The sequence below is a fragment of the Haliotis rufescens genome, unplaced genomic scaffold (assembly GCF_023055435.1).
Source record: "Haliotis rufescens isolate VD_foot unplaced genomic scaffold, xgHalRufe1.0.p SCAF_12, whole genome shotgun sequence".
Lineage (NCBI taxonomy): Eukaryota > Metazoa > Mollusca > Gastropoda > Lepetellida > Haliotidae > Haliotis > Haliotis rufescens.
Genome location: NW_025963802.1, coordinates 17,666,558 through 17,686,758, shown reverse-complemented (window position 1 = coordinate 17,686,758; position 20,201 = coordinate 17,666,558). Strand labels below are relative to the sequence as shown.

Sequence of the window (20,201 nt, the reverse complement as noted above, 5' to 3'; positions counted from 1 at the left end):
TGTTGTGCTTGTAGTTACCGGGTATGACATTGTTTGACAAGGTTACCAAGAACAAAGACGCCCTCATACATGGTCATAACTGTTTGAACAATTTGTGTAAACAAACTAACCACAATTGCAACGGAACTTGGTGCAAAGTGATATCTAGCCCTCAATTACATCCTAACTTAGTTTGGTTGTAACTGTCATTGTTTTCACCTATGTGCAGTGAACCTGACATGACATACGCCAGATATAAATGTGTCGGTTTATGAATTCGAGTATGTGACACTCACATTTTTCTAATTAAGTTCAAGACTTACAATGTCAGACAGCATGAGATAACACCTTAAAACAGCAAATAATTTCAATCTGTGACGCCTTTCACCTTTCTTCCTTAGGCAAGGGTGTTAACTGACTCAAGATTCACATATGGAACACTAAACTTCAAGGCCTTTTCAAGCCTGTATGAACCTTGTGACTATAAATCTCCTGTTTCCCCCTTGCTGAACTAGCCTGAAATTTCGAGTAATATTTTGGCTGGACTTACAAGTATATGCATAGTCCAATCGAAATCTCGTAACGAAATCAACATCCTGTTCGTAAAAGACATGGCGACTCCAAGATTTGCAAAGCATGTGTACCGAGAGGTGAAATTGGGTTTAACGTCGTGTCCAAAATTATTGTACTTAAATAGCGATGTGTGTGTGTGTGTGTGTGTGTGTGTGTGTGTGTGTGTTTGTGTGTGAGTGAGTGAGTATGGTTTTACGCCGCTTTTAGCAATATTCCAGCAATATCACGGCAGAGGACACCAGAAATGGGCTTCACACATTGTACCCATGTCTGGAATCGAACCCAGGTCTTCAGCGTGATGAGCGAACGCTTTAACAACTGGGCTACCCGACCGCCCCGTGTGTGTTTGTTTGTGTGTGTTCCGCTCTCCGGGCAGATGCTCTACCACTAGACCACGGAGGCGGTCACATGTGTACTGTCAACTTAGACTAACATTTAGTCTTCTGAAATCTTATATTACACAATATCCTTCTTACTTTTGTATGCGTTTCTAGATTATTATTTTTTCATAAAATAAATATATTCCACAGTCATGGTGCAGGACGACTGTCAACTGGGCGTTGACTGATATAATCCAAATATATTCATGTTTCTAATCGAAGTGCTCCAGTGTTGTGCTACAATGCACACGCCAAGATATCTGTGAGGCAATGAACATGAACCTTTTCTTTGATTAACTTGATCAGATTGTCTTGACTCGGAGCCGCCAATTTGTTTGAAGCAAATGTATGTGATACGAGAGGTGGAATTGGTCAATAGGAAGGAAATAACTTGTAATAGACACTGGTGGCACAACGATCGAGCCTCGAAATTCCAGTCTCGTTTATCATGCTGGAAACTGGGCTTTTATGGTCAGTGAACTCCCTTGTCACGGGAAGATGCCTTTTCATTTTATCCTACTTATTTCACATCTCTTGTTTTCTAAATGTTTTCTTTGGGTCCCCTTAATTTCTACAATGAAATCTACTACCCTATTTTCATCTCCATTTAGCTTTTATGCATGTCCCCTGTCAATTCTCATGATCAGTGCAAGTTGATGATATTAGGACAAATTTGGCTAAGAAAGAGTATTAATCAATCAGCACAGACTCCAAATTCTATAACCATAATTGATCCTTTCAATCTGTGTTTGTCCTCGCAGAAATCCATGCTTCTGAGTTGAATGAAAACCTGCATATCGTGGTGCACTCAGGGCTTTATTGAGACAGGTTAGGATTTCAGAAAGAGGTTCCAGTTTTATAATGTAATAAATCGATTTTGAAGAAGCATGTCACTGCAGACTTTAATCAGCTATACGTGAGACTTGGTCTCTGTGGGGATTCCTGGGTAAGATTGGTCCCCAGCAACCTATGCCGGTTTTGAGGGTAGACTAAATGGATTGGGTGATCTTGGCCAATTGCATGTCATTGCTCATGACTTCAGTCATTGGTTTGCACGGTCCATAATCAGCTATTTACAAAGGTGTCAAAATGTCCCAGTGATTAATTCAAATTAACAATGCTAATAAAGTCTGGGTGTGCTAACATTCAAATCAAACACAAGGAAAGATATAAAATGCATACTTTTCATTGATCAACACATATTCTGATGGATAGGTTTTGCAACTCTGCACCAAAAACAGGTAACCATGGTAACAAATCCAACTTTTCAAGATAATTTGCACTGGTTGGTCGAAATTTAAAGGCCAACAGATGCCTTAGGTTAGTTCTTCTCATAACAATATTGCAGCATTTTCTGATGATCATATAGTACCAATGAAAAGAATTGACACCAGGATGTGATCAGTGAACACTTGAACCTCATGTTGATTATGAGGGAGGGAGGGAGGGAGAGTAATGTTTTACAAAAAATCAAGTGTCTTAGGGGATTTATATTTTACCAATGTGGAAAGAATCACTGATTGAAATTGGCACACCGAGACTTTGCAGTTTTAGAGAGATGTTAATTCTGTTTGTTTGTTGTTTCCTTGACAGGGCTGTTTCAATGCAATACGATAAAAATCCAACAATTTCTGCACTGATAAGCAACTAGGCCAAAATAGAGACATCAAGGGGAACATAATCTGTAAGACCTACCTTCAAATATATAATCATAAAGTTCGCAAAAACGTAACTTCTATCCAGTACTGGTGATGCGCATCTAAGCCAGCTGATGTCTCAGATTATACTCTTACAGTTCTCATTATACATGTTATAAGTGTCATAAGCGATGTCATAACTAACGATGTCACAGTGCGGGGGAAAAAAATTACAAATTTGGGGGAACTTGTAAATTACCAACAAAAATAGCTATTAAATACACCAAATAAAAATGTTCCTGCACACTACAACCAGGCCAACCAGACAAAGTATGAATACACAATGCCTTTTTAGAAAGTTGCCAAATGTTACATTTGGGATAACACTGGAAGCCTCGGTGTCCGAGTTGGTTAGATCATTGACTTTGTGTGCTGGCGGTAAGGTGCCTCACTCTGAAAGTGTATGTTCAAATCCAAACAAAAGTAATAGAATTTTTACTTTACCAAGAAAGTGTTGTCCCAAATATAACATTTGTTACAGACTAAGTAGTCATTGATATCATGAACAATCTCCAAATGTTGGGGTACAATGCCACGCAATGAACCAAGTTACTGAGCTCGACCACACGAACCACTGATTCAGCAACTTGGCATGACAAGCATCGGCTGCGCTGGACCTATTCTCAACTGGAGTCAGAGCTCTTAGTCACACAACACAGCAATTTATATTAGTATTAATAGTATTAAGAACAAACGTAATGTTGGACATTTCGCCCACAGTGGGCAAACGTTCATGCAATAATATCAATCGATACATCAATTCTTATTGATAGCTCTAAACATTTCCTTATTGGAGACTATAACAGTGAATGTTCTTATGCTATTATCACAAGTGCGGTTCACATGAGCCTTATGTGTAATGCTGTGTGTCGACTGCGTATTGATCACTAATGGTGAGTACTGTTTCCTCATGTTTATTGGCTAACTGCATGACAACATCTCCTTGTATTAGTTGAACAGAACAGCTTTTCTCGAATCTCTTGCTGGGCAACAACAAATCCTGCATATCTGACGAGTGTTTGTTTTGTTATTAACACCGCACTCAGCAATATTCAACCTATACGTTGCCAGCCTGTTAATAATCCGAGTCTAGACCACACAATCCAGTGATAGATATTATGAGCATCAATCAACACCATCGGGGTGCAAGAACATGCTCTCAACCAAGTCACTGTGTCTGACTACCCAATCCATTCGGTTGCCTCTTATGACCAGCATTTACTGTTTGTTTGTTTGTTTGTTTGTTTGATTGTTTGTTGTTTAACACCGCACTCAGCAATATTCCAGCTATATGACGGTGGTCTGTAAATAATCAAGTCTGGACCAGACAATGCAGTGATTGACATCATGAGCATCGACCCACACAGTTGGGATCGATGACGTGCATCAACCAAGTCAGCGAATCTGACCACCCGATCCCATTAGTAGCCTCTCACAGTTACTGAGGTTGCTGGGGAACTATTCTAACCTGTAGAGTCTGACAAGAAGTACACTAACATTTCAGTTATATCATGGAATATCTGCATGTGATGCAAGTCTCAGACATTTCCCACTTCGGGAATCACGCAAGAATGGTATGGTGCTGAACAACCAAGGACTCCAACCCACAATCATAGGTTGCTGGCATGGCTCGGACTAGTGTCCCAGCACACCCATATGGTTTCATGGTCGGAATATAGGTCCAATCTATGCTTGGTGTAAGGGGCAACTGAATGTGTCAGGTGTGTGCGTGCATGTCATCATATATCAACTGCATAGATAGATACTCATGATGTCAATCACTGGACTCTCTGGTCCGGACTCAGTTATTTACAGACCACTGTCACATGACTGGAATATTGCTGAGTTCGGCATTTAACAAAAAAAAAGAAAAGAAAAGAAAAGAAAAGAAAACATGTCCCAGCAATGATCACTTGAAACTATATACTGTGTATGGATGGGGCTCTGAGAGGAAAAGATTAAGTGCATATTTCTTTCTTTGGGAAACAAATAGCTATCATCTGGTAATAGCTGTCAAAAGATTTATTTTCCATCAGCATTTATCTATTTAAGCCAGATGATGACAATGTCAGATAAGCATGATGAGCTGTGTCAGTGTATACACATTTCTTTGGGAACCAACTAGCTATCATTGTTATATACAGCTGTAACCAAATTGATTTTCAACAGGGATAACTATCACAGTTGTATACTGCAACAAAGCGACTAAAGAGTCGCCTTTGTGATAGGTTTTTATGATAATGATGTATAGTCCTTTTATTCATAACAAGCATTGTTATCATTTTCTGCAGAAGTAGAGGTGTACAATACAGTACACAAACATATCAGTTTATTGAGCGAAGGTTTCAGGCAATACATATATTGTGATGTAAATATTTCTACTCCAAGTACTATTTCATCATTAGTTTGTTTGTTTGTTTGTTGTTTAACGCCGCACTCAGCAATATTCCAGCTATATGACGGCAGTCTGTAGAATAATCAAGTCTGGACCAGACAATCCAGTGATTGACATCATGAGCATCGACCCACACAATTGGGATCGATGACATGCATCAACCAAGTCAGCGAGCCTGACCATCCGATCCCGTTAGTCGCCTTTTACGACAAGCATAGTCGCCTTTTACGGCAAGCATGGGTTGCTGAAGACCTATTCTACCCTGGAATCTTCAGGGGTCTTTCATCATTAGCGATAGCTGCCATTATGTTTACCAGTGTGACAGAATCTGCCGGGAAAGGGTTTCAGGTTTGTCGTTGCACTGATACTTCTGTATTCTGTATTCATATGAAATAATAAATATGTTTCACATTTGAATTTTCCAACAAATATGTCTCATTGCAAAAGCCACAATATTGTTTCATAATGATAATGTGAAAGAATAAATTTTCCAAAAAAGATGTCAGTCTTGTTGACAAGATGCCACTCTTGGCATAGGAGCAGTGTCTCATTAAAATACTGCCATCTCTTCAAATAGGACATTATCTATCACCATGACACTTATTTACTGAAGTAATAAATGATTTTACTTACAGACAAGTTTCCATCAAAGAAGTAGGCCTCATGTAATCCAACGACATTCCTGTGTTTGCACTCAGACAGAATGTTGATTTCCACGGAGAAGTCCTCGAGATCATCGTCTCCCTTGATCTCCACCTGCTTCAGAGCAGCCAACATGCTGTCCTCCCTGTGTTCCGCCTGGATAGACAACATGTTCATTAGTGCCATGAATAGATACTCAGAACATGAGGTGGGGTAGCCCCTCGGTTAAAGCAGGTGTTTGTCACACCAGGACCAGGGTTCAATTCCCAACATGAGGATGAATATGGGAAGTCAATTTCTGGTGTCCCTTGCCATGATATTGTTGGAATATTGCTAAAAGCAGTAAAACATGCTCACTCAGTCCCCATAGGGGTTGGAAGAGTTGAGTTCAACAAAGTTTTGGCTATCAACAGTGTTTTTGATCTGAAACTGACCCCTGCCATTATATTATATATTATACAACCACTCTATTGTGTACTGTCATTATAATTGCTGTGCAGTAATTTGTATTGATGTGAATCTGGTTAATTTTGTAATACGATTGTTACTTGTATACCATTTGTTGGTTGTTGGTTGGTTTCACACAAAATTCTGTTACTTACAGATTTCTGGGTTAACATATTGTTTTAATTTGGGAATCGACACATAACACCGTAACAATAAATGGATCTGAAAATTCTGAAATCAAGGGGGGCACAGGTGGCCCAGTCATCTATGTGCGGCACCACAATCTGCTGTGCAGAGTTGTGTCCCTTGGGCACACAAGAAACCTGTGATTGTGGGTTTGAATCCGAGTTTGCCCCGATTATGTTCCTAGGTTTATCAGGACCCCAGTGCTTGTGACTTGCATCACTTCCGAGCTAAATTCCTGCCACAGCAAACCGACACACTGTGATATAACTGGAATAGTGTTCACATTGGCGTTAAAAGCAACTCAATCGCTCACTCACTGAAGTCCAGAATTAACATGATCAATAAATATAACCCACAAGTTGAAAACAAGTTTAAGAGTTGACAGATGAAAGTATCAATTTACATGCATATATCAGAGACTTCGAAATTACATCCTGTTTTGCTACATAGCCAGCAGTCAATAAACCAGAATCTAATGTCAATATATTTGGTTTTGTACATTATGTTTGGCAAATAGAGATCAAATAGCAGGTGTGTGCGTTCCTGATATAGCCCTAAAAGCATATTTATTGTTTGCAGAATGAAGTACAATATCTACTGCACGTTACTGATAAAGCCCCTTCCTGGTTGTATATAGTCAAATTTCACTGGGAGATTCCTGTACTGGTATGTGTGAACTTCTTCCCATACAACAGCCTATGACTTTAACCACAAGTCTGAAGCCCAAATCTGGTAAAATTATGAATGGTCTACTTTTGTTTGTTTGTTATTTAATGTCACTCAGCAATATTCCAGCTATATGATGGCGGTCTGTAAGTAACTGACATCATCAGCAAATAACTATGCAATTGGGACAAGATGACAGGCATCAACCAAGTCAGTGAGCCTGACCACCCAATCAGTGTTCGAAATATTTGAAAAATTGTAAAAAGTAAGACAAATCATGTCTTGATTTAATTGAAACAAGAGTTTGCCACTAACGTGGCTATATCCCCCGCCCCTGTTGCAGAATTTATGACATAATTAAATCTAAACAAACCCTAACCTTTTTTAACCGAGGTGGAACTTGTCATGGAAATTGTAAAAAAAAGATGAGTTTGGAACCTAAGTCCATCCTGTTGCCATGGAAACGTAAAAAAATAAAAAATTCTAAAATTTCTCAATAGCAAAAGGCACCAGTTCAGCATGTACCTGACAGACCTACAAAGTTTGATGAAAAAATATTGAACGGTTTATGAGTTATGCTCTGGAAACGAACTCTACCCTCACAGAACCTAAGTCCATCTTGTTGCCATGGAAACGTAAAAAATAAAAATTTCTAAAAGTTCTCAATAGCAAAAGGCACCAGTTCAGCATGTACCTGACAGACCTGCAAAGTTTGATGAAAAAATATTGAACGGTTTATGAGTTATGCTCCGGAAACGAACCCTACCCTCACAGAACCTAAGTCCATCTTGTTGCCATGGAAACGTAAAAAATAAAAATTTCTAAAAGTTCTCAATAGCAAAAGGCACCAGTTCAGCATGTACCTGACAGACCTGCAAAGTTTGATGAAAATATATTGAACGGTTTATGAGTTATGCTCCGGAAACGAACCCTACCCTCACAGAACCTAAGTCCATCTTGTTGCCATGGAAAAGTAAAAAATAAAAAATTCTAAAATTTCTCAATAGCAAAAGGCACCAGTTCAGCATGTACCTGACAGACCTGCAAAGTTTGATAAAAAAAAGTTTGAACGGTTTATGAGTTATGCTCCGAAAACGAAACGTGACGGACGGACGGACGGACGGACGGAGCCCGTTTCTATATCCCCCGCCAACTTCGTTGGGCGGGGGATAATAATGCAAACAATTATTTTAGAATCTACAATAATGAATACATTAGTACTAGTAGTCTCAAAATTATCTGTCAGATAGTTGGGTAGGTTGAGGAAAATTTCATGCACCCCGACAGAAAAGTTACCATCCACGGGCAGGCGGGCAGGCAGTTATTTAGGAAACTGCACCAAATCATGATACTCTAACAACAAGCATAGTCGCCTCTTACAAGAAGCACGGGTTGCTGAAGACCAATCCTAACTTAGATCTTCAGGGTTGTATGGTCTAGTATGCTACGCATGATAGTCCACATATCAATGAAAAATCTACTGCACATATGACAACTTCCGGCTAGTGAACTAAGACTGCTAAGATAACCTACATGATTTATTTTTTGATTTGTGGATTTCCCCACAAAACCTTATCATGCTCATTGAGTACCTGACAATAACCACACCAAATGCAGGGTTTCAGGGCCATTTCCTGGACATTGACTGATTGTTATACAAACTATATTTCCGATATTTTTCAACCTTTTTTTGTGTACAGTAAAATATGTTGCCTACAGGTCATGAATGTATTGGACTAGATACAAGATTGTGTACAGTAGGGTGATTAAAGATGTAGAAACACAGTGGAGAATCCATTTAATCTAACAAATTAGGCCTAACCTGATGACAGACAGACTGACATCTCATGCACAGGGAACACGACATCTTGAATCAGGACCCTCTGTAAAGTACTATATATTTACAGTGCTGTTGATATTGAGGTTAAATGGGGTTTAACATCACATTCAAGATTATTTCACTTTAATAGCGATGTGTATGGGTGTATTGTGTATTGTGCGTTCGAGTGTGTATGTATTAGTCAGGACTTGCTGGTTTTATAGTGCTAGATCACTGTGTATCCATGCTGCAGTTTAATGTGCAACCCTACTCAGACACAGCATACTGACTTAAGCTGACCAGTCCTTGATTCCACCCCCCCCCCCCCCAGGGTATCGAACCACCTACTGTACTGTCTGCTCTCCAGGCAGACACTATCCACTAGAGCACTGAGGCAGTCGTACCGCTCAAGAAAGTTTTTACTGTGTGTTGGGTGACAGACATTCAGAACCAAACTTTAACAACATATATTGGGCAATAACTTAATCATATAAGAATTTTGCTGTTAAACGTTGGTGAGGTGTCTTCCGTCTACTCTTATTGAGAAACACAGAAATCTTCCTCTTCTTGTTGCAGGAATCAAAAGTTGATTATTTCTCATACATATCTCACATATCAGCTCAAATCTGTGTAATAACAATTAAAGCAAAGGCAGCTAACAATCTAAATTTGATTATTTACTTTCAATCAAGCCCTCGTATCATAGACTGTGATGGATCCCTATCTGGTGGATTCCATGAAAGAACAGTCACCAGATACTGTACACAATACTGGGGGATTGGCAGTTACACTGCAATGGATCCCTGTCTGGGATTCCACCAGTACATACTGGTCATTGGGGGATTGGCGGTTACATTTTGCCTTATTTGTCAGTCATCATACCCGAATTGCGTGAGTCATTGTTCATGCTATCAACCACTAGCTTAACAAAACTCTCCTACTCCAACAGTCTTATGGGCCCACACACAAAATTGTTGATCAGATCACTTTCTCGAATAAGGCCAAGGGGGCTAGTAGAATTTCAATTTCATTTTGTGGTGTCCTTATATGTTATCATTGTTTGGGTTTCAGGCTAGTGTCATTCTGATGCCTGTAATATGCCCAACTGGTGCAGGACAACATTCATTCACCCATATCCCTGGCTGGTCGTGTGAATTGGGCCAAAAATATCCCTTCTTAGTGTCGTGAAGACAGCATCAGTTCTATGGTAATTCCTGCTGGTGCTAGAAACAGCATTACCATCAGAGGTCTTATCACCCTGTTAGTCAAAGACATTAACATGTCAACTAACGACAGTGACTGAATTTAATGACTTGGCCACCTTATTCAACAGTGTGGTCTGGATCAGTATATCTTCACAGAGTAGCTGATGGGATCAACACGAACTACTCTCAAGAATCCGAAATCAATGATTCAACACCTGGTACGCTGCACATTTCTCATGACAGGAGTGCACTGATGGACTTCACTAACGGACTCCACTGCAATCTGCTGTCCCAATCACACACTGTGTACCTTCATATGTGATATGTAACTTACAAAGGGTCAACCTCAGTATTTTTTTTCAATACTTAGTCCTTGCAAACTTTATTTCACTAGTCCTCATAGTTTGAAGCTATGTTTACATTCTTGTCCGTTTTATTTCGCTCCATTTGTAGCAAAGTTGCACCATTGAGAACTGGTTCAGAATGATAACCCTCAAATGCCAATAGTCAATGAGGACTACCATCAATGGACTTTTACGTGTCCTCAGCACAATATAGTAGTCTCGGCCTAGCAGACTAGCATGAATTTGGAAGGTTGAGGGTGTGTTGGAGAGAGTTGGTGAGTGAATGTTATTACTGCCGCAGTCTGCAATATTTCAGCTTATCACAGCAACCAGTAAGTAATTGAGTCTGGGCACAGCAGGCCAGTGGTTGAAAACAAGAGCAATGGTAATATTGCTGTGTAATTTCACTCATTGAAGTAGCTTTAGAAACTGCATATGAATACAATTGTTCAGTGAACCGTCCAGTTGACCATATAGTGCAAAATGAATATACATTGGGAATGTTAGTCAATAGTTTATTGAGCGAGAAGGCATCACATTGATGTAAGGGGCTTGAAAGTAGTTTTTGCTAGGTGACCTCATTTGCATATTCATTGGATGAGAAAAAGTTTATCTGATTGGTTTATTGCATCGACAACAGTATCCATTATATGATAAATCTATACATAGAATCTGAACTTCCTCCAAGCTTTTATTTATTTTCAAAGTCGTTAAATGATGATATTTGTGTGGTATTTCCTGCGGATATATGTCTGGTCTCATTAGCGTGATGCCTGATTTGTACTGTGGTGCCACACCCACTGCAATGTCTGGCATCTGATTGATTCATTGACACACTTCTGTAATTAGGTCACAGTCATGTCATGTAGAAATGGTTCATGTTCTATAGTCCTGTATTTCTTATTAATACTCTACACAGTCAAAGTAAGGCCATGTTTTCTTTCATGGCATGTCGTCCTTGTACATATCAATTACAAAAAGTAAAACTTTTGTGTACTACAAGCATAAAGTTGATCTTGTCTTTTCTAACCAACAATTGTATGCTGAAACTGTGCATATACAAATATGTATACATCATGAAACCCATGTGTGTCACCTACCACTGGCACATGCTGACCACTGAAAGTTTGAGTGAGTGAGTGAATTAGTTGCATTTACTGTTCCTTTGAACAATATTCCAGTTACCAGTATCAGGGTATGTCAGCTTAATGTGGGGATATAGCCGAAACCAAAAGCTTTAAATTTAGTGTACTTCCAAGATATGACAATGCTGGTAGATCTGGTGTCATATAGAGGTTATTGGTCAAGCATTTGTGTTTTGGGATGATAAATATCCTGTATCAGGAAAAAACACTCTGGAGACAACGAACCTTCCTGACAAAGGATATTTACCATTCCAAAACATAAAAGTGCGATAACCTCTTTATCATAAAATGTCATTCTTAAATTCAATCACTGCAAAAAATTCTCTCACAAATTATACATACACATTGCCACTTTTTTTCTGGAATGTGCACATTATTATACTTTGTTACATGGTCAGCGATATGTCTCTTGAACATTGAAATAAGGAAATAAAATTTCAACTGAAATTTGTTTTTCAAACAGTGGCTTAACTACCATAAAGCATAAGTATATCATTTTTTAAAACCGTTTTTTAAAGCACAAACAAACTTGGTCAGTGATAGCCTTTTGCGGCAATCTATAGGCCTGCCCTTGAGAGTAATTGCCCTTACTCTAGCCTATGAGACATCACGTTTATTTAGAGACTGCATGGTCATATTGCACTGTCATAAGGTTACTGGTAAGTGAGTGAGTGAGTTGGCCACTTTGAACAGTATTCCAGTGGTGCAGGTATCTCAGACATTTACCACTTTGGTGGAACCCCCGAGCAAGGGTATGGTGCTGACAAACCTAGAAACATAATTGGGGTGAACCAGGTTTCAAAACCACAATCATAGATTTCTGGCGTGCCCAAGAGACACAACTTTAAAAAAGGAATTGTGGCACCTTAAATGACTGGGCCAACCGTGCCCCCTTATGTCACTAAATGCAGTCAGATGTCCAACATACTGACAAAAATGAAACAAATTAAATTTCAGACATATTTCAACCAAATCCAACTACATGTATTTTTAAATCGTGAAAAGTAGCAGAGGTCTACAACCACAGGTGTAGAAATCAATATGTCTACCGTCTGCAATAAATTGCTCTATTTATATCTCCAATGTTGCCTACACTTGTAAAAGGCCTTAGCTACACCCCAGTTAGATGCTTTGGTTTGGTATCTTATATTTGGTATGTTTTGATAATGGTAACAATTAAACCAGTAATCTGTCTAGACTCCACTCTGACTTGACAGCCGATAGACAAATTCGATACCATGTTTGTAAACACTGACAGTAGTACCTTCCTGACCTTTTCTTGTTGCACATTCATCCGTAAATTACCCCAAAGGATATTCTTATCCGTTGGCTTTATCTTTCCAGGAAACCGAACCATTTATATCATAAAATGAAGAAACTTCATTGTCATTTGTCCGATCATGCAGATACAACACACACAGCTGGATGCAATGCACACTTGAGGTCATCATTCTGACAGAATTGTGATACCTTAATCCCGACCCACTCTCCCAACAACAACCTCCAACAATCTTGGAGATATTTGTGATAACATACTGATTATACAATTGTGAAGCAAACAGGTCCCAAGTCATAAACCTTAATGGCTATTCAGGAAGTCAAAAGTATGTACATAAATCTCCAGTTTTAAAAACGTTTCTGTCGCAGGTAACTACATCATCACCAGCAGGGAGAGGCGTAGCTGTCTCGTAGAAGGACCATGTGACATATCAACACACCACCTCACAGGACTGGCTTTTTTTCTACAAACTGTCGCATTATCAATCATGGCAGGTATTTATGGAAGGCACAAGCTCTACTTCAGTATGTGATAGAGTACAGTGTTTCTTGGTACAACTTTGCACAGATTGGATTAAGCTGGTCCAGGGATAGAAATTGTTATATTTTCAGGTTTGCCTCGGTACTCGTAATATTTTCAAGTTTGCCCCTTTGGAATTTAGGTGTGCCAACAAGAATATGTTTGATAAATCTGAAATCTCATTTCACAAGCGAGCTTGATAATTACACATTTTAATTTAGAAAGTTTGTCCCTTTGTTTTCATTGTCATTCATAATACCCTTTACCTGTTTACAATTCTGAATCCCCAGAATAAAATGGTTTGCATTTTGAGTGTTCATGTGTTTTGTCCACTTTCTTTGTGTAGAAGCACATTTACTTTTGTTAAAATAGAATAGGAATTCTTAGTGTGGCCTTCAGGCACCCTGAACTTATTTCAACCATGCCTATAGTTAAACCTTGTACTCAATACTAGTACCGGTAATTGTGAACCCTGTGGTCATATTTATAATCAAACATCCAGCATGTTCAGACATCAAACAAGTTTCCTCAGGAAATAGAGACTAATTGTTATGAAACTTTCAAGCCATAAAGTATATTATGATGACAATTAATCCTTTGGCTGTATTTGTATAGGAATTATAATAAATCAGGAAATAGAAACGAGATCAACCTGTCTTGGTTGTATGTGTTGATACTCAAAATATACATGCAATTCTTTTTGATTTGTATTCAAAACTGCAGTTATATAACCAAATTGGTAAGACATGTAGATGCAACAGCGGAAGAAACTAACAATTTCAGTCACCTAGTCCTAATATAATGATAACATTTAGCAAACCCTCAAAAACGGCAACTTTTTACTGGTCCTTTAATGATACCTTAACTATTGGGCAGTTTGGAAGGGACTATCAAATGTAAGTTTTGTGGTAATGAATTAAAAAATTAGTATCAATATTCATCAATTTATATCAACACAGTATCCACATAAGTTTCTTATCGATACTGCAATATAAAATGACATCCTTGATAAAAATCTGTATGTTTTTTCCTTAGACATCAAAAGATTTATAAAATACAGTCTACCTTGTTGAAGGGACCTACGTAAATATCGTATTCGACGTAATAAGGGCCCAGAGCGCTCTCAAAATTAGAAATAGGGGGCTCTTATTAGAATATTATTTTGAGTTGAAAGATCGTAAATTCCATGGTTTATGCTGACAGCCTGAAATGTTTATATATACGACAGATATATTTTTCCAGGATTTAATTGCCCATAATTAAGGGTGCATATAACATACGAGTGCGTATTATACACAAATGAATAAGTCTTGTGTACATTAATCAATTGGAAGAGGTGCTAATTGAGATTGTTCACTAGCCAATATATTAGCAAATATCGCCGTGGGCGCTTATTAGAGCGGGGCGCTTATTACGTCGAATACGGTACTTCGACTTATCCGAGGTTCAACACAACTGAGAATGTTGAATAAAGAAGGATTAGCAGGGACCAGGCTTTCACTTTGAGACAACCGTAAGTTCGACAAATCCAAGTTCGACAAAATGGTGTTTGACTGTAGCCTATTATCATGATCACAGACAAGACATTTTTTTTATTTTGACATCAGTTCAGGTTAGAGGTTACAAGTGCAAAGGGCTATGGATACTAAATGGCCTAAATGTTCCACCAAATCCACCATTCTTCATAACATCTGACAAAAGATGACATTAGATGGGGAGAGTAGGTCTAATCATGTCAGATCAGGCCTCAGGTGGTGTTGTGAGCATGGCTAGAGTGACCCATAGCTCCCAACCCATGTCCTCCAGCTACCAGACCACCACAACATTCCTTGTCCCAAGGCAGAGCTGGTATAACACATTGTCTCTACTCAATTCAACCTGCCTTGGAGGAGCTCACGGTTGTATCGCACATTGTCCTTGATTATTGCTGACCAGTGACAAATGCTCCTGGGACATCAGATAAACCAGCCGACCACTAAGATCTGACATGGTGGAGTGTCCAGTCTGCTCCGTCAAACTGACTCTACTGGCTAGTGTTTGTCTTCTTGCTCCAACACACGTCCTTGTTGACTGTGTTGACATGGAGTCAATTAGGACAAAACATTGTCACATTTCCAGCCAGCATTCACTACCTGCTGATACACAAGGCTTTTGTGCAGCTCATGATATTCAAGAAATTTCTCAATAAGTTTCAGTCCCAATAGAGACCAAGTAATGTCTACTGTGAACTTGTGAACCAGGGATTGACAAAGCCGCAAGTTTCTGGTTAGAAGCAAGTAAAAAGTTGAAAGGGCTTGTAGTTTTTTCTCAATACATCAAAAACTGGCTAAGAAGAAATGAGATGGTTTAGCTGATGAACATGAAAATGTCGCAAAAGTGGTCAAAATGGGCATAAATATACACTTCCTACAAAATTAGATATCTAAGGAATTAACTTAAATTCTTGCTACTCTTCAAACATGATGTGTTACAGGGTCATTTGATGGGTCTCGAAAGATATATTCCTGAAATTAAGCCAAGAGAATTGGTGGCATTGTTGTACCTTGCGCCTCCACTGTAAGGACTAACAGAATTTAATTCCCACACTGTTAATTTCCAACACTACAGAAACAGACCACACACTGACAAAAAAGAAGAAGATTAAACTAGCTGTGAAGAAAATAAATCAACTAACAGGTACATTAAACCAGCTGTCATATGTCAATAAATGCATGTTAGGAAACCCTGTGAAGATCTGGGTAAGAACTGCTCTTGTCCTAAACGGTGACTAACGGGATCAGTGGTCAGAGACGCTGACTTGTTTGATGCACATCAATATCCTATTTGCAATCAGTTGAATGTCTGGTGTTGACTCAATTGTTTACAGACTGCTGTCATATGGCCTGAATATTGCTGAGTGTGATATACACAAACAAACAAACATGTTCAGAAACATGTCCATGGTTTATATTTTCTCATCATATGGAGAACAAATAGGTCAGACCTACAGCATGCCTCTCCCAAGAGAATTTAGCCATATATTGTTTCAGGTCTGTTACACTCAAGTCTAACTAGCTGTCAAGAACATAGATTCTGAGATGGCAGCATTACAAATGATGCAGCCTGGGACTGCCCATCAAAACAGAATGGACAGACACCTATAAGTGATCATTTCACACCAAAATCAGAAAGATAGCTTAGTGACCATGGCAACCGACAGACAACAGAATGGTGATCCCTAGCATTGTTAATTCATTATTTTGTTAGAAACAAGTGGCATTGGATATTTTCATGATTTTCCAAACTTCTGACAGGACATTCTACTACATAGCATTACCAAATTTGAAACAGATCTTTAGGACATTTTGGATGGCAATCAGTTTTCGTCCTGAAACGACCTGTTTATACAGTCAAGACTCGACTTGTTCTGGAAACATTCAAAATTAATTACCATTGAACTTTTGTGAAGACGATAATGTTTTCCACTCACAAATCAATCTGTCTAGAATCCTAGGTCTGGTAGGATTCCCTACATTTACCAAATTTAACATCAAAGTAATGTATCAGTGCTCTGCAGAATTGGAAATTAACATGGAAGCTTTATTAGCCCTGTGGGATTGTAGCCCGATATATTTACTAGCTCTCATCATCATGAACTAGCAACTAATTCATTTTTTTTATTAGAAGAATGAGGTAAAGTGTTTTCAGATCATGGTTGAGGAGTCAGCCAATCACTCTACTCAATGTGTGTCGCTGTCTGGAAATTTTAACTGAAATCTCACAAAATAATGGATCGAGATTAGCGTACAAAAACTGTCACTGAACCTCCGATATTTGTATTTAACCTTATTTCACTACTCCTCAGGGTGTGTACCACTCTTGCTTGAACAAGGCTAAAATGTTTACTCGTATGTTTACATTTTCTGTCAGTTTTATTCAGTTCGAATTTGTAGCAAAACTAAAGCATTGAGAACTGGTTCAGAATCATAGCCTTCAATTGCAAGTTGTCATGGGCTCACAGACTAGCTTGAATTTCGATTGCTGGTTACATAGTTTCTCTGTAAGCCTGAATTAGAGGCTCCTCAGGGTGATGGTTATTCGACTCTACTCTGCAATACTTCAGCCTTATCATGCTTATCATGACAGCCTGTAAAATTGAATGATATAAGTAGAAGTTTGACAGTCATTCAGTTAGTTACATGAAGATTGGTTGTGTTTATTCACTTGACTTCATTTTCAAAGAGGCCACCCATCTTCAAAAAAGACCCCACCCTTTGTCAAGGTGGGCAAAGAGACCCCACCCTTTGTCAAGGTGGGCAAAGAGACCCCACCCTTTGTCAAGGTGGGTAAAGAGACCCCACCCTTTGTCAAGGTGGGCAAAGTGACCCCACCCTTTGTCAAGGTGGGCAAAGAGACCCCACCCTTTGTCAAGGTGGGCAAAAAGGGCTTACCATTTGTCAAGGTGGTCAAAAAGGGCTTACCATTTGGGAACTAGAATGAACACTAATAGAATGAGCAGCGTTAGAAATTGGCACTAGTCCTAGAGTCCTTGCCAAATTGTAACTTAGGTATCATGAGGACTAGTAGAAATTGGCCCATTTAAAGGGTTTTGCTATATGTTATCATTATAAGGACTAGTGGACAAAAACTTAGTTTCTAACCCTATAGAGTCCTTGCCAAATTGTAAAGGTATCATGAGGACTAGTAGAAATTAGCCACTTTTAAGGGGTGTACTATATGTTATCATTCAAAGGACTACTGGACTGAAACTGTTATTTTTTAACACTGATGAGTCTCACAGCCCCTGAACCATATTATTTCCCATCCCCCAGACCCAGCCCTTACCGTAATGCAATAGCTTTAAATGAAGCAAGTCTAGATTTTCCTCAGGTTCCAGCTGAATCAACCATGTCACTAGGTCTCATTTTCAGTTTAAATGGAGTTGTTTGTTTGTACCCCTGATTATATATTTTCAGAGACTAAGTGTTAGTCTAGAGACCTATTATGCCCTAGAAGTTCCACAGGGAGACTAGCATGAAGTAGAGGGTACCTATTCTGAGCCAGAATACCCACAAGGCTGACCATCCTTAGGAGGCTGCCAGCCTCAGTGAAGATGTACACCAGTCACACATCTCACTGCAGCCACATTCATTGCATTTCAACCAATTTGTCACCCATTAACATATGTTTACAAACAGAAAAACATCAGTGCACAATGGGGAGGAAAGTATTTACATCACAGGGCTGCTCGCAGCTCGAGTCGATGTATTGTCCATCACTGTGATAGATTGGCCCTCTGTGACTCAGCGATGCAAGGACAGAATAGCTAAATATCTTGCTGCCTGGTTTAATCAGGGAGTGATTATATTTCCGTTGAACATACTGAAACAAAATCCAAATTCCACAAAATGAATCCATTGACTCATTCAACATTTTTCATGTTTATTCAATCCTAACTTAACCCTCAGACAAATTAACTGCATCAGATTTTCCTTTATCAATGTTTTAACAGGGAATACTAAATAATGAAACACACTTAAATCAATATGATCAAAGACGATCTGTTTCAGTGAAATACGAGTCTGCAGCTGGTATTTCCTACTATATACTACCATAAAGAAGTTAAGGAACCACCTGATGCCTTAATTTCATACTACTATAGCTAATGTGTCATGCCAGGCAGTTGAACTATAGTTGTATGAAAGAATATGTCCTTTACGTCTTTTGAGTAGTATATTTTCGGGGGGAATATTTTCTACCTGCCACAACCATTTCATATTCAAGCCCTGTGCTGACTATACCTGTGGGTAATATATGTCCCCAGCAACTTATGCTTGTTGCAAGAGGTGGCTACATAGGTTGGGATCAAGCTCGATGTCTTGGGTGATTGCATGTTATGCCATCTTATCCTAATTCATTGGATCGATGCTCATGAGGTCAACATGGTCAATGACTGGATTGTCTGGTCCAGACTTTACAAACCTCTGTCTAGACAAGCATTTAGTGTTAAGTCTATGATAAAGTTATCTTATTTAAGAATATATATTTACATGTTAAAAAATATAAAATAAAACATAAAATCCAAATGGACAATGCTTAAATTCAGGAGCCGAGGCAATATAGACTTGCTACATCATTCTCGACTTGAGTTGGATTAAATTTTCAATATATTGTCTAAGGTCTGGGAGACAGACTAACCTCTGTCATATTACTGGAATATTGCATAGTGTGGGTTTAAACAACAAACAAACTAACATTTAACGAATAAACAAACTTAATCAGTGTTGATGTGCTTTTCTCTATAAAACTAAATTCCTACAACACCTAACAAAACACTTATCAAAATGATACACGATCTGGAATGTTAAAATAGCATGCAGTCTACAGGTCTAGGTTTCTGATAATGATTTCTTGATTTCCACTCCTATTCCTAATTTCCAACTCTGTAAAGGGAAACTGACAATTGATAGTTTTAACAATGCCCATTATTCATTCTTTCTGAGTAAAATTTTGTGAAGAATTGAGATTATTGGCTTTTCTTAAATATGACATCTTCTTATAAGAACACCTACAAGGAGTCATTATGATGAAGCTGACAGGATTACAACAGATGGACAAGCAACATCAATAGATAGTTACCAAATACATCCACTATAACTGAAGGACAGATTACGTTACAGTCTGTCTTCTCTGTTCGATGCAGCAAAACATATCTACAGATCTCATCTCAGGCTACAACAAATTTACAATTGGTTCACCAAATTCATTTCACTAAGTGAGGATATGGTTGACAAAATCTTTCAGTTTGGTTGAAATTACAACATGTCTCTCTGAGAGAGTATAGTCTTATGCGCTGTCAGCAATATGCAAGATAATGCTTTCACCTCTGGACTAATTGTTTGGATGATGGAATTATTATCATATTTTCTCTTGGCAGATGCATCTC

General features: G+C 38.7%; 1 protein-coding gene across 4 annotated transcripts in view; it reads right to left on the bottom strand.

Annotated features, from left to right (window-relative positions):
- LOC124145676 (serine/threonine-protein kinase 10-like) overlaps nt 1–20,201 on the bottom strand; it is a 128,915-nt gene that overhangs the window by 101,135 nt on the left and 7,579 nt on the right. For all 4 annotated transcript variants that reach the window (XM_048393415.1, XM_048393416.1, XM_048393417.1 and 1 more), the window contains exon 2: nt 5,658–5,822. In XM_048393415.1, the coding sequence (XP_048249372.1) occupies nt 5,658–5,822 (165 nt within the window). The remainder of the gene's footprint in view (nt 1–5,657; nt 5,823–20,201) is intronic.